This window comes from Saccopteryx bilineata, chromosome 4, assembly GCF_036850765.1.
Source record: "Saccopteryx bilineata isolate mSacBil1 chromosome 4, mSacBil1_pri_phased_curated, whole genome shotgun sequence".
NCBI lineage: Eukaryota > Metazoa > Chordata > Mammalia > Chiroptera > Emballonuridae > Saccopteryx > Saccopteryx bilineata.
The window spans coordinates 37147405-37162685 of record NC_089493.1 but is presented as its reverse complement, the minus strand read 5'-3'; the positions used below and the strand labels follow the sequence as shown (position 1 = coordinate 37162685).

Here is a 15281-nt window from a genome sequence, read left to right as displayed (position 1 = left end):
TCTTCATTGGGAAAACCTGCCCAATCTCAGCAACTATTCTCAATTTCTGGTGGACAAGATCATGTAGAAAAAACATCGTTGCCCTATAGCTGAGGGAACTTATTGAGGGCTGTCAGTGAGGCAGAAAAAGGTGCCTACTTCTACAGGTGTGGAACCACCGGCTAGTTTCATAATCTCTTGGCATCTCAATTTCCTCATCTATCTACAATAATAACACCCTATAGTGTAAAAACTATTTTGTAGCAATATAAAAATATTTCATTCATTAAGAATGTTTTCCAGCCTGACAGGTGGTGGTACAGTGAATAGAGCGTCAACCTAGGATGCTGAGGACCCAGGTTCAAATCCCTGAGGTTGCTAGTTTGAGCACAGGCTCACCAACTTGAACACCGAGTCAATGGCTTGGCTGAAGCCCCCCAGTCATGGCATGTATGAGAAGCAATCAATGAACAACTAAAGTGATGCAACCATGAGTGGACGCTTCTCATCACTCTCTAGTTTAAAAAAAAATGTTTTCTAGGAATTTTTACTGATTGGGAAATGTATGGCATTTATTAGAGTTCTCCAGAGAAACAGAACTATTGAAGTTAGTAAAAGTCAATAAAATGACTTGCAATTAACTTTACTAGCTTAAATAGGATGTTTATATACATAGAAAGTTATAAGAAATTGGCTTTATTGTTGGATTTATTTTAGAACTGTGGGCGCTGGCAAATCCAGTATCTGCAGGGTAGGCCAGCAAGCTGGAGACCCAGGGAAGAGTCGATGTTGTAAAAGGCAAATCTGCTAGCAGAATCTCCTTCCTGGGCAGAACAGTCCTTTTTCTCTTAAGGCATTCAAATGATTGTGGGAAATAATTCCACCCACATTATGGAAGATAATCTATTTTACTCAGTCTACTGATCTAAATGTTATTGTCATGTAAAAAATACCTTTACAGAAACTTCTAGAATAGTGTTTGACCAAAAATCTGGGTACTGTAGCTTAGCCAAATTAACAAAATTAACCATTACACACAATATTGCATAAAAAAATAAATGTCATATACTACAGTGGTCCCCAACCTTTCTTGGGCCATGGACCAGTTTAATGTCAGAAAATATTTTCACAGACTGGCCTTTAGGGTGGGATGGATAAATGCACAAAATAAAATTATGCGACTGGTGTAAAAACTGTGGTATTTTTAAATATAATTGTCAAACTTACGAGACAAGCGTCAAGAATGAGACTTAGACAGATGTAACAGAGGGAATCTGGTCATTTTTAAAAATAAAACATTGTTCAGACTTAAATATAAATAAAACAGAAATAATGTAAGTTATTTTTTCTTTCTCTGCAGACCGGTACCGAATGGCCCACGGACCGGTACTGGTCTGCGGCCCAGGGGTTGGGGACCACTGATATACTATACTGCTCACAAATATTATGGGATATTTCAAAATAAATATGAAGCTATAAAATATCCCTATTTTTTGTGAGCAGTGTATATGGTCTCAATTATTTTCAAATTGTAAGAAAAAAGTTAGCACTATATTTTTTCTACTATCATATTTTTTATATTCCAAGTCTTCTGTAAGTTTCAGTACTTATCCTGCTTGTCCTCTAGAATTTAATAATATTAACTATTTTCTTTTTTAGGAACTCCCTCTTTTCTTCCTCTTGTAGTTTCCCTTAATAGTATATTCTTTTTATGATATTGTCCAATCTACATCCCTCCCCACTTAGACCCAGGAGTGTGGCCCTAGAAACATGCCCATATTGTGTGATCTGTCACTCTCTTGACCACAGCTATTGAATTATCAGGCATAAATATTTGACCCTAGGGAAGCAAATCCATTGGCTGGACTGAGTTGATTCGATTTTTCCCCAGCAGTAATTTGAACAAAAGTCAGAAAGAAAGTCAGTCAGTGTCTGTTATGTGCTTGAATTTAGAAATACTGCAGACTAGGGGTTAGACATATACACATGCCAAAGCAGAGAGAGGAGAAGAAAGAAGAAATGAAAGACCATGAACTTAAAAAACAAAGATGGATGGTATGCCTTTGTTCTGACAGCATTCCAGAGCCTGGCTCCACGCCTTCAAAAGACCTGAAAGCACTTTCTTCTCCTTGACTTCCCTGAGATATTCCCTCTAATCTTCAAATAAACCTCCCCTTTTTGTTTATTTGCTTAATCTAGTTCAAACAAGTTACTAGAAGCCCTACACACACACACACACACACACACACACACACACACACACACACCTCCCTCTCAAACTGCTACTTGTCAGATTCTGTTTCAGGTTCTTTTTACTCTATCCATGCAAGGCTTTCCTAGACCCTCTGTTCTCCTAGACCCTCTGTTGTTCTCCCAGTGTATACATTCCCAGGGCAATCTCATCGTCTCTCATCACTTCATTCCACACAAATATGCCGATGACACAAAACATGTGCAGGTCTCTTTCACGTATACAACTGCCTCGTGACAGCTCCAGACAGCTGTCTTATAGGCATCTCTAACTCAACGTAAATCTAAAACAGAATTCATCTCCTCTATGCTCTTGCTCCTTTCCTCCAAATCTGACCTGCTTTTAACATTTTCTATCTCTATAAATCAAACTACTATTTCTTAGCTTTCCAAATAGAAAATCTAGGAATAATCCTTAACTCCTGTCTTTCCTCCTAACTGCCAAATCCACGTAATCATTATGTCTTGTCAGTTTTAACTCTTTTTTTTTTTAATTTATTTATTAATTTTTAGAGAGGAGAGTGAAAGAGAGAGAGAGAGAGAGAGAGAAGGGGGGAGGAGCAGGAAGCATCAACTCCCATATGTGCCTTGACCAGGCAAGCCCAGGGTTTTGAACCGGCGACCTCAGCATTCCAGGTCGAAGCTTTATCCACTGTGCCACCACAGGTCAGGCGTCAGTTTTAACTCTTGATAGCTCTCAAATTCATCCATTTCTCGCTACTGTCACTGACACTGTCTAGAACAGGTGCCGGCAAACTTTTTCTGTAAAGAGCCAGACAGTAACCATCTTGGGCTTTATGGACTATATAATTAATGAATATCACAGTTACTCAACTCTTCTGTTGGAGCACAAAAGCACCACAGGCAATATATAAATAAATGGATATGGCTATGTTTCAATAAAGCTTTCAATATAGCCACTAAATTTCTCAATTTCATATTTACATATGTCAGAAAAAATTCTTCTTTCAACTTTTTTCAACTATTTAAAAACATAAAAGCCATTCATATAAAAGTATATGAAATTAGGCAGCAGGCCGTTGTTTGCAGTCTCCTGGTCTAGATCCCCGTCCTCTCTCCCTAGGGACTGGCCCAGTGACCTCTTATCCGGTCTGGTCTCCTGCCTCCGTCCTGCTGTCTCTCCATTTCCCATACCATAGACATAAAAGTCTTTCTAAAACACCAATCTCATCTCCTCGAGAAAAAGGATTTTATTTGTTTTATTCTCCCTGATATCTGTAGGGCTTATGATACTGCCTGGTTCTTACTAGAAATGAAAAGATTATATTCGTGGAATTCAGCATCATCACCTTGATTAAAGTTTTTTCACTCAGCAAGAGAAAAATGTATAATTTAACAGAAGTCTTTGTCATTATTCTCAGTTACCATTATTTTCTCTATAGAGAACAGACAGAATATACATACATTATTAAATTAATGGAGAGTTGTATAATGCTGTTATACATACAATCAATGTATAAAAATCAAGTGTATTTGATTATTCCAGCCACAAAAAGTTAGAATATTTGAATTTTAACAAGATATTATTTACAACAGTTAACAAAAAATATAAACTAGAAATAAATCTAACAAAAGATATGCTTGATCCGTATGGAGAAAATTATAAAACTTCATTGAAATACATTTTTAAAAACCTAAATAAGATTTACCATATTCACAGATAAGAAGAATCAATACTGTAAGACTATCAATTCTCTCTACATTAATTATAAATTCATTGTAATTTCAGTAAAAGTCCAGAAAGAAAGGGCTTTTCATGGAAATTAAAGATTTAAAAATGTATATACTGAGCCTGACCAGGCGGTAGCGCAGTGGATAGAGCATCAGACTGGGATGTGGAGGACCTAGGTTCAAAACCCTGAGGTAGCCTGACCATGCGGAGGACCCAGGTTTGAGACCCCAAGGTCACCAGCTTGAGCGAGGGTTCACTGGCTTGAGTGTGGGATCGTAGACACGACCCCATGGTCGCTGGCTTAAGCCCAAAGGTCACTGGCAAGATTGCTAGTTTGAGCCCAAGGTCACTGGCTCGAGCAAGGGGTTACTAGGTCTGCTGAAGGCCCGTGGTCAAGGCACATATGTGAAAGCAATCAATGAACAACTAAGGTGTCAAAATGAAAAACTGATGATTGATGCTTCTCATCTCTCTCCGTTCCTGTCTGTCCCTATCTATCCCTCTCTCTGACTCTATCTCTGTCCCTGTATAAAAACACAAACAAACAAAAAAACCCTGAGGTCACCGGCTTGAGTGCGGGCTCATCCGGCTTGAGAACCAGCTCACCAGCTTGAGCGAGGGGTCACTGGCTTGAGTGTGGGATCGAAGACATGACCCCATGGTCGCTGGCTTACGCCCAAAGGTCACTGGCAAGATTGCTAGTTTGAGCCCAAGGTCACTGGCTTGAGCAAGGGGTCACTAGCTCTGCTGTATACCGCCCCCCCCCCCACCAAGGTCAAGGCACATATGGGAAAGCAATCACTGAACAACTACGGAGATGCAATGAATCTCTCTCCCTTCCTGTCTGCCTGTCTGTCCCTATCTGTCCCTCTCTCTGACTCTATGTCAAAAAAAAAATGTATACTGACAGCAAATATTCAAAAACAGCCAAAACAATATTGAAGAACATGGTAGAGAACTTTCATGAACAGTACTCAACACTTATTCTAAAGCAAATAAAAGGTAAGACAATGATATTGATACACAGACAAAGAGAGCCGTGAAACAGAATAGAGAACCCAGAATCAGACCTATGTATGTGGGAACTTGACATATAACAAGTGGCATTACAGAAATGGAGAAAGGATAACTACTCAAAAATGTGATTAGGTTGAGCCTTGGCTGGGTAGTTCAGTTGGTTAGAACACTGTCCCGAGCCTGACCTGTGATGGCGCAGTGGATAGAGTGTCAACCTGGAAATGCTGAGGTTGCTGGTTCAAAAGCCTGGGCTTACCTGGTCAAGGCACATATGGGAGTTGATGCTTCCTACTCCTCCCCCCCTTCTCTCTCTCTCTATCTCTCCTCTCTATAATGAATAAATAAAATCTTTAAAAAAAAAAAGAACACTGTCCTGACATGCTAAGGTTGTGGGTTCAATCCCCTGGTCAGAACACATACAAAGATCAACCAATAAATGCCTAAGGGGAACAATAACTTGATGTTTCTCTCCCTTCCTCTGTTTAATTTTTCTTTTTTCATTTTTCCGAAGCTGGAAACGGGGAGGCAGTCAGACAGACTCCTGCATGCACCTGACCGGGATCCACCTGGCATGCCCACCAGGGGGTGATGCTTTGCCCCTCTGGGGCGTCACTCTGTTGCGTCCAGAGCCATTCTAGCGCCTGAGGCAGAGGCCACAGAGCCATCCCCAGGGCCCCGGCCATCTTTGCTCCAATGGAGCCTCACTGCGGGAGGGGAAGAGAGAGACAGAGAGGAAGGAGAGGGGGAGAGGTGGAGAAGCAAAATGGGTGCCTCTCTTGTGTGCCCTGGCCAGGAATCGAACCCAGGACTCTTGCACGCCAGGCCGACGCTCTACCGCTGAGCCAACCGGCCAGGTCCCCTTCCTCTTTTTAAAATCAATAATTTTTTTTTTTAAATGGTACTAGGTCAATAATTATCTATTTGAAAAAAATTACATCAGATCCATCCTCACAACATACACACAACCAATTAAAGGTAAATTAAAGTCTTAAATGAGAAATGACTTTAATTTTCCAATAAAAAAAGTAACAATAAATAAAGTTTACAGCCTGACCAGGCGGTGGCGCAGTGGATAGAGCATCGGACTGGGATGCCGAGGACCCAGGTTCGAGACCCCGAGGTCGCCAGTTTGAGTGCGGGCTCATCTGGTTTGAGCAAAAGCTCACCAGCTTGGACCCAAGGTCACTGGCTCAAGCAAGGGGTCATTCAGTCTGCTAAAGGCCCATGGTCAAGGCACATATGAGAAAGCAATCAATGAACAACTAAGGTGTCACAATGCACAATGAAAAACAAATGATTGATGCTTCTCATCTCTCCGTTCCTATCTGTCTGTCCCTGTCTATCCCTCTCTCTGACTCTCTGTATCTGTAAAAAAAAAAAAAGTTTACAAAAAAGACAAACAAAATCTAAAGTACATATTCTAAAATAAACATGTACAGTGGAGGTGGTGGCTGTGCTGTAGACCATGGGGCAGTGGTGGTTGGGTGGGTGGCCATGGAAGATCAGGGGTTTCACCAGCCAACTCTGGAACTGGGAAATCTAAGTAGGAGAGAATACTTGACTAACAGTTCCCTGAAGTGTGGAAGGCTGGAACACTGCCCAAGCAAAATCTTATCAAGTTTGCCAAGAAGCAAATGATGATAATACAAAAAGCTAAATCAAAATGTACAGATTTGGCCTGACAGGTGGTGGCACAGTGGATAGATCCTGGAGCTAGGATGCTGACATCCCAGCTCAGAACCCAGCTTGAGTGTGGGTTCATCCAACCTGAGTACAGGCTCACCAGCTTGAGCATGGAGTTGCCAGCTTGAGCATCAGATCAAAACCACAATCCTACGGTTGCTTGCTTAAGCCCAAGGTCACTGGCTTAAGCAAGGGGTGGCTGGCTCTGCTAGACTCCCCAACACCCCATTAAGGCATGTATGAGAAGCCATCAATGAACAAGTAAGGGATGCAACTACGTGTTGATGCTTCTCATCTCTCTCCCTGTCTCTGTCTCTCTCTCATCTTCAAATAAAGTAGAAAGTTAAAATTTTCAATGTGCCTCCTCTCTCACTCTCCCTCTTTCTCTAGAACAGGGGTAGTCTACCTTTTTATACCTACCGCCCACTTTTGTATCTCTGTTAGTAGTAAAATTTTCTAACTGCCCACTGGTTCCATAGTAATGGTGATTTATAAAGTAGGGAAGTAACTTTACTTTATAAAATTTATAAAGCAGCCTGACCAGACAGTGGCGCAGTGGATAGAGCGTCGGACTGGTATGCAGAGGACCCGGGGTTCAAGACCCAGAGGTTGCCAGCTTGAGAGCAGGCTCATCTGGTTTGAGGAAAAGCCCACCAGCTTGAACCCAAGATCGCTGGCTCCAGCAAGAGGTTACTCGGTCTGCTGAAGGCCCACGGTCAAGGCACATATGAGAAAGCAATCAATGAACAACTAAGGTGTTGCAAAGCGCAATGAAAAACTAATGATCTCTCCATTCCTGTCTGTCTGTTCCTGTCTATCCCTCTCTCTGACTCTCTGTATCTGAAAAAAATAAAAAAATATTTAAATTGCAAATGTATGGTAATAAAGAATTAAAGTTTTGTTCTTTTTCAGTTTCAAAAGAACAAGGTTTTTCCTGTTTTTATTGTCCTACTCCAGATAAATATAGTAGAGGCCTGACCTGTGATGGCGCAGAGGATAAAGCGTCAACCTGGAAATGCTGAGGTCGCCGGTTTGAAACCCTGGGCTTGCCTGGTCAAGGCACATATGGGAGTTGATGCTTCCAGCTCCTCCCCCTTCTCTCTCTCTGTCTCTCTCTCCTTGCTCTCTCTCTCCCTCTCCTCTCTAAAAAAAAGAAGAAAAAAAAAGAATAAATAAAATTTAAAAAAAATATATAGTAGAAAAAATTTTCTAACTAGAAAGCAAAGTTTCTACATTTTATTAAAATAGTTATGTCATATGGTGTTAATCAGGTACTTAACTTAAGAAAACCATCTTTGGCCTTGGCCAGTTGGCTCAGTTGTACAGCGTCGGCCCAGTGTGTGGATGATGGGTTTGATTCCTGGTCAGGGCACACAGGAGAAGCGCCCATCTGCTTCTCCACCCCTCCCCCTCTTGCTTCTCTCTCTCATCTCCTCCCCTCTAGCCAAGGCTCAGATTAGAGAGAGGTGGCTCTGAGAGCTGAGGATGGCTCCATGACCTCCTCCTCAGGTGCTAAAAAATGGCACTGGTTGCAACGGAGCAAGGGCCGCAGATGGACAGAGCACCGCTCCCTAGTGGGTTTGCCAAAGGGGGGCAGGGCACATACGGGAATCTCTCTCTGCCTCTCCTCCTCTCATTAAAAAATTTTAAAAAGCCCTGGCCAGTTGGCTCAGCAGTAGAGCGTTGGCCCAGTGTGTGGAAGTCCCAGGTTCAATTTCTGATCAGGGCACACAGGAGAAGCACCCATAGGCTTCTCCACCCTTCTCCCTCTCCTTCCTCTCTCTCTCTCTTCCCCTCCCGCAGCATAGGCTCTATTAAAGCAAAGTTGGCCTAGTGGCTGAGGACAGCTCCATGGCCTCTGCCTCAGGCACTAGAATGACTCCGATTGCAGCTGGGTGACACCCCTCATGGGCAGCGCTTCGCTCCCTAGTGGGCATGCCGGGTGGATCCTGGTGGGACGCATGCTGGAGTCTGTCTCTCTGCCTCCCTGCTTCTCACTTCAGAAAAATACAAAAAAAAAAAGAAGAAGAAAACCATCTCTCTCAAGCCTAAGAACTAAAGTTTAACTAGCTTGTGTTCATGTTTAATACCTTTTACTGTCACTTTGGGTAAATAACAATATTATTTCATAATAATATACTCTTTTAGTCAAGAATGTTTGACAGACCTTCTGAGGCTGAAAATTTTAAGACATTTTTTTTTATTGATTTTAGAAAGAGGAAAGAGAGAGAGAGAGAAGGAAGCTAGAGAGGGAGAGGTGGAAAAGCAGATGGGCGCTTCTCCTGTGTGCCCTGACCCGCACTCAAACCCAGGACTTCAACACACTGGGCCAACATTCTGCCACTGAGCCAACCGGTCAGGGCTTGGTTTTCTTTTTTTTTAAGATTTTATTTATTGATTTTTAGAGAGAGGGGAGAGAAAAAAAAAAAAAAAGAAAGAAAGGGGAATAGGACCAGGAAGAATCAACTCATAGTAGTTCTTCTCATATGTACCTTGACCAGGCAAGCCCAGGGTTTGAAACCGGTGACATCAGCATTCCATGTCAATGCTTTATCCACTTTCTACCACAGGTCAGACTAGAATGTCATGTTTGAGAGAGAGACAGGTATAGACTGGATGTCACCAGAAAGCTCTAAGGAATTAAGAGTGACTTTGGAAGCCAATAAAAACCCCTTGGAACAACCACCTGGTAGCCTGCTTCATGGCAGTCTTTCCAAGTGAAAAACAAAGGTTGCTCTCCTGGGAGATGGCAAAGGAAGGATCTCAAGGCTTTTGAGGGGAACTTCAAGAACTTGAGGAATTCATCGAAATCTATGAGTATTGCAGGCAAAGTCTGATGGCAACTATGTAGTTTGGCTTCTTTGCCTTGAGAGGCTAAAGTTCAATCTGGAGATTCCTTAGGAAAATCCAGCAAAGCAGATTTAAGAGAGCCTATATGATCAATTGCTATTCTTGTTGAATTTTTGCAAATTAGCCTAATTTATTGAAACTAGACTTATGTAGTAAACAGTCTTAAGTTGACCATCTCTGAGAAAAATGGGGGTGATTTTAGAGAGGGAAATTGTGTTTTCATAGAATCTACAGGGTGAGGCAAATGTAGGTTTACAGTTGTTCATACAGAAAGTAATACAATAATAAATAATAATTATAAACTGTTTTGCATGCTCATAACTGTAAACCTACTTTGGCCATATTTTGTGTAATATATAGTTGTGAATATTAGACTATAGTTCAGTTAATTGTCTTTAAATTTTTATTTTTCACCTATATACTGAACTGGATCCTAAATTCTTCTTTTTTTAATTTATTTATTCATTTTTAGAGAGAGAGGAGAGAGAGAAGGGGGAGGAGCAGGAAGCATCAACTCCCATCTGTGCCTTGACCAGGCAAGCCCAGGGTTTCAAACCAGCGACCTCAGCGTACCAGTTCGACACTTTATCCACTGCGCCACCACAGGTCAGGCCATTTCTTCTAGTTTTCTTACACATTTGGCTGTAACCCTCTGAATTAATGTTTCATTTTTCTCCCATCTTTTGATTTGGAAATTTACTAAGAAGTAAAATTTTTCTGAGCCTTGCAATTGCCAAGTGGCAGCTTAAAGGACATCCATAACATAAACTTCAGAAAAACTGCTACAACAGCTCATACTTAAACATTCTCAGTCACTAATAATGTTCTGTAAGCTGTGCAGAATTTACCAGAGCACCGAAGGACATCATCAAAGACATTCAAATAGCAGACAAGGAAGATCTATCAGTCACTGCCTACCTTCATTCCAGCAAAAGAAACTTTGAGCTTTATATTCAGAAATCTTCTCGACTGACAGCTTTACACACTCAGAAACTGATTTAGAATTTGCTCTGATCATTACCCTTTTTGTTCCCTTCTGTATTCATGGACATACTCCTTATTAAAGACCTGACTGCTTACATACAGTACAGGCCTCACTTTGGGAGACCATGTGCACACAGCCTCCTAAAATGAGACTCAACACATTTAACTGAATTATTTTCAGAACTGAATGATTGAATCAGTGAAATATGGAGCAATCTACCAATTTAGCTTGAAATGTAAAAGTTTATTATTTAAAGTTTCAAAGGAGAGACTAAAGTGACAAAAATCATGCCAACTTGAAGCAGCTTTTTTGGGATACTGACTTGAACTATTTATTATATTAAGAAACAAAAACTCAGAACCTCCCCCCAACCCCACCCCACTTCCTGCCTAAGAGATACAGAGAAAAACCGGCTTCAGGAAGGAGATTTTTAAGATGTTGCCTTAGCATAATTTGAATTAAGCATGGTAAACTAAACGGATTCAGGCACGTGCCTGTTGCCTGGAGATACCCCAAGTGTCCCCTTGTTTCTGAGTCACCTAGGGGAATTTTCCTGCCAACTGTTTTCTGCTCTTTTTCAACTACCTGTAAGTGGCCCGTTCTCATTTCTTAACTACCCCTTTCCCTTTGTTTAAATAACTGTATATACCCAGTGTTGCCACACTGTCTTAGAGAATGTTCATGGATTTTTCATGTCTATGTGAATTCCCCATGAGCATGTATTAAACTTTTATTTTCTCCTATTAAAAAAAAGGCATTTTGGTTTTTGTACTGAATTATTACAATCAAATATCTGTAAAATAGAACTTTTATATAAAAAAGAACTTTCTTTCAAAACAACTAACCAAAAGATAACATCACTCAAATTTAAAAGAGTATACAAATTTATAGAGAAAAATGTAAAATAAGAAATTTAAACTGATTATGTAAGATGACAGTTTGAAACTAGGACATTTCCAAATCCTGTCTAGCTCAAATTCTCAAATTGTATGATATACAAATTCCTAAAACTTTGAATTAAATAACTAGGTTGTTCAAAAACTGTAAGATAAGCTTACTTTGATAATTCATACACCTGTGAAATGTTAGAATACTGATAGCTGCATCCTGTAAACAACCTATCAGTACTGTTTTCAGACTTCCTCTTAGCATGTGTTCTGAATGAATGATAAGCAATAAATATTTTCTCTTACTTGGACTGCTAATATTAATAGTATGCAATATGGCTACTCTTTGAAAAGGAATTATAAAAGGCCCTATAATTATAGAATCCTCAAGTCTCATGAACATAAGAGAAACATCATTAATTAACCAGTGAATATCATGCCAAACATAACAATGAATACCCTAAATTCTGAGATATTTAGATTAATTAAATAAAATTGGAGATATTTATCTATACTCAAAACAGGCAGCACTACTTCATAATTCAAATATCGCTGTCAATCTCCTTTGGTTCAATAGAGGGAAAACCTGTCCATCTGGTACTCTTCCTTCGTAATTAATTGTCGTTCTTGTTACATACATTAGGTATTTTCTGTGAACTGTAAGAGAGATGCACTGCATAGAAGTGTCCATGGGAACAAGATTTTATCTATACTGAACTAAATCTGGGAGAATCAGGCTCATCATAAAGGGTTTTTACACACAATGTGCATTTTTTTCAATATAAGATGATTTTATGCTGTAACAGGAAAAACACTGATAAGAGTCTGATTCCTTGCATCCTCCATAATTATTTACTTTATTCTTAAATTAAGGGACTGGTCTCTCCTTACAATTTAAAACACAGATAAAACTAACAGCAGTCTAAGAATAAGATTTGTATCTGTGAGAAAGTTTTTAAACCAAATTTATGAACCATGAAAAACTGAAAAATGGGAAGCCATAATATAAAACGCTTACCACTAAATATTCATCCCAAATCGTCAGGGTGACTCTATTGTCATACTTGCCATTTTTGTAAACTCACTAATCCGACCAAGAACCCTAATTTTAATTGTAAAGCCATGCATTTTTAAAGCTAACACAACAATCATAATTCAGTAGTAGCTCAACAACTGATACTACAGGTTAGTGATCCAGAAGATAAATTTTGTGTCTATCAGCAAATTAGCAACCACACCCCTGAAAAAAAGAGAACTCAGGCTCTTCTCCATTAACTTCCTTAAAGGGTGGCTCTTGTTTAAAATTCATTACTTCATTGCCTCGCCCCACCATGTTTGTTTTGGAATTACACTACTGTATAAACACTGTCTCAGAATAAAGCAAAAGACTTGACCTCCGCCTCAAACTATCAGTTTGGGGGAAGGCACCATATACTACGGGAAAATCGAGTTTTAAAGTTACCTAACAATTCCTTCTAAAGACATTATAACTAATCATAATTGTATTCTGTGCATCACAAGAACTAAAACTGTTTAAAAACTAAACCAAAGCCCAATGACAACATACTACTTTACAAACAGTGTTTCCTCTAGGTTCTAAGAAAGGCATTACTATTAAAATATGGTCTGATAGCTAAGTGTCTAGGTTTCCCCGACCATTTAAGTTTTTAAACCTAGAAAGGTGCCTGTTTGCGGGCCCAGTGAAAAGCTGCGTTAAGATGTTTGGGAGGGGAACCAACAGTCAAATTAAAATAACCGTGGCGAGTTAACTCCCCGAGGCTGAGCGGGGCGAGGAGGGAACCTTACCTGCCAGCGGCCGTAGGTGAGGAGGACCATGGAAATAGGGATGGCGGTGCCGGACATGGCATGGGTGGAGGGCATGCTGTACTCCGAGTTGTAGAAGACCTCCAACTTGACCACGGGCGGCGAGGCGGGCCGCGGCCAGCGGATGATGTCCTTGGTGCACTGGCCCAGGTACATGACCAGCACCCAGATGACCACGAGCCTCCGGCCCACCAGGGCATCCAGGTTCCAGATCCAGAAGGGGAAGAACAGGATGTAAAACAGTTCGTTGCCCAGCTCCGTGCCGAAGCAGAACAGGTAGTAGAGCGGCCAGTTGCTCACGTGGGCCAGCTCGCCCTCCTCGCCCGTCAACGAGTTTCGCCGCAGGGCGCCCGCTCGCCGCGGCGAGGCCGGGCCCAGCTCGGTGGCCAGCCCGTTCCGCACGCCGTTCGGGGCGCCGCCGCCGCCTGGCTTGGCGGGACACTGATTGCAGTCGTCCCCGGGGGGCTGGGGGGCTGCGCGCGCCCCCGGCTGCCGCTCCCGGCACCGGGAGTCTCCGGAGAGGGGCGCCCCCGCTTTCTCATCTTCCCTCGGGTCGGCGGCGGCCGCGGCGGAGCGGCTCGGCGGCGCTTCCACCCCGCACAGCCGCTGGAAGCGGGCCACTTTCTGCGGGTCCTGCAGACGGCCAGCCAGCAGAGCCAGGCGCTGCCTCAGCGACATGATAACGGGACCCGTGGGGCCCTCGCACGGGAGGACGGCGGCAGACGGGCGGGCCGGCCCCCGGCGCAGCCCCGAATCGCGCGCCTGGCCAGTGGCAGCAACAGTAACAGCAGCAGCAGCAGCAGTGCCCCGCTCAACCCGCTGGGTTCTGCCAGCTGACGGCGCCACAGGCCGCAGCGACGGCCCCGCGCCCCTCCTTCGCCGGCGCGCGCTCCGCTACCGCCCGCGGCCTCCACGCGCCGGCGCGCGCCGAGCCCCGCCCCGCCCTCATCGCGGCTGGGGCGGGAGTCGCGCCGCGCGCGTCCGCTGGAGCGCGTCCGCCGGAGCGCGTCCCGCGGCGTCTAGGTGCTGGGGCTCGGCCCCGCGGCGGCCCTCAGGTTCGCCTTAAATACCCACCAGGCGTCGCGGCACTCGGCGCGCGGGACGTTGGGCGTCCTCCCTCCCCAACTTGAGCCCTTCGCAAGCTGTCGCCGTGGAACATTGGCTCAGAGGGGCGCCTACCCTGGTGTCAGCTTCGTTGGAGTTCGTGGCCAAACATCCGGATATCCTGCTGGCACAGGTGAATGGTGAATGAAGGCGAACTAACCTCCACGCGCCCGGAACCATTCGACCAAATCGTCACAAGTAATTATAGAGCTGTCTTAGCAGATTGATGTCCTGAAAGCCACGTGCCGATTGACAGTGGTGGCAACGCTAGACGTAGGTCCCAGGACAATGCTGTGTCACCAAATATTGTGGTGTAAGTTAAAGAGATCTCAGGTATTTCTGAGTTACATGTAGCATCATTACCTTTTAGTAAATTCTAATTATCTACAGGGCTTGCACAGAAATTAATTGGTGGCTGAGTGCAGTGTATAGATTTTTGAGTTGGATAAAGTCGATTTAGTGCCTCACAAGTTACAGACTTGACTTCTAGAAAGAATAGTTTTTATTAGAAGGTCTCAGAACTCTAAGTTCAGGAAGTTATTTTGGTTGAGCTTAATGCCTATAATTAAAGAATTTGAACCTCTTCCAAGAAACAGGCTGGAAAATTCTGCCTTTATGTCATTAGAAATATTTTCTGCTTTCCCAGGGAGTTATTCTCCTTCCACTCCACTTGTCAGGCCGTCCCTCTCCCTCTCCCTAAGATGTTCACAGTATAAATGGGAGACAGAGCTAGGCTCACCTCTAGAGTACAGAGAGAAGTACTGAAATAGAGACCTAAACAGCATGTTCCGGAAGAAGAAACAAGTTCACTGTGATAGCATGAAAGGTGTTAACAGGTGATCCTGTTCAGATGGATTTATTATAATTAAAGAGCAAGATACCAATAGGTAGAGAAGCCCATCTTAGGAAGAGAGAAAATTAATAAAGAGGGTATGGAAATATATATGTAAAGATGTATTTTGCAAACAATAGCCCATAGAGTAAAGAGTAGGAACGTAAGTGATGGGAA

The 15281-nt window shown here is 42.8% G+C and overlaps 1 protein-coding gene across 2 annotated transcripts in view; it reads right to left on the bottom strand.

Moving 5' to 3' along the window:
• The window catches only part of SGPP1 (sphingosine-1-phosphate phosphatase 1), a 56012-nt gene extending 42014 nt beyond the window's left edge, over positions 1–13998 (bottom strand). For both annotated transcript variants that reach the window (XM_066274259.1, XM_066274260.1), the window contains exon 1: positions 13151–13998. In XM_066274259.1, coding sequence (XP_066130356.1) covers positions 13151–13846 — 696 coding nt within the window. In that variant the 5' untranslated portion in view covers positions 13847–13998. The remainder of the gene's footprint in view (positions 1–13150) is intronic.
• Between the last annotated feature and the right edge of the window lie 1283 nt (positions 13999–15281).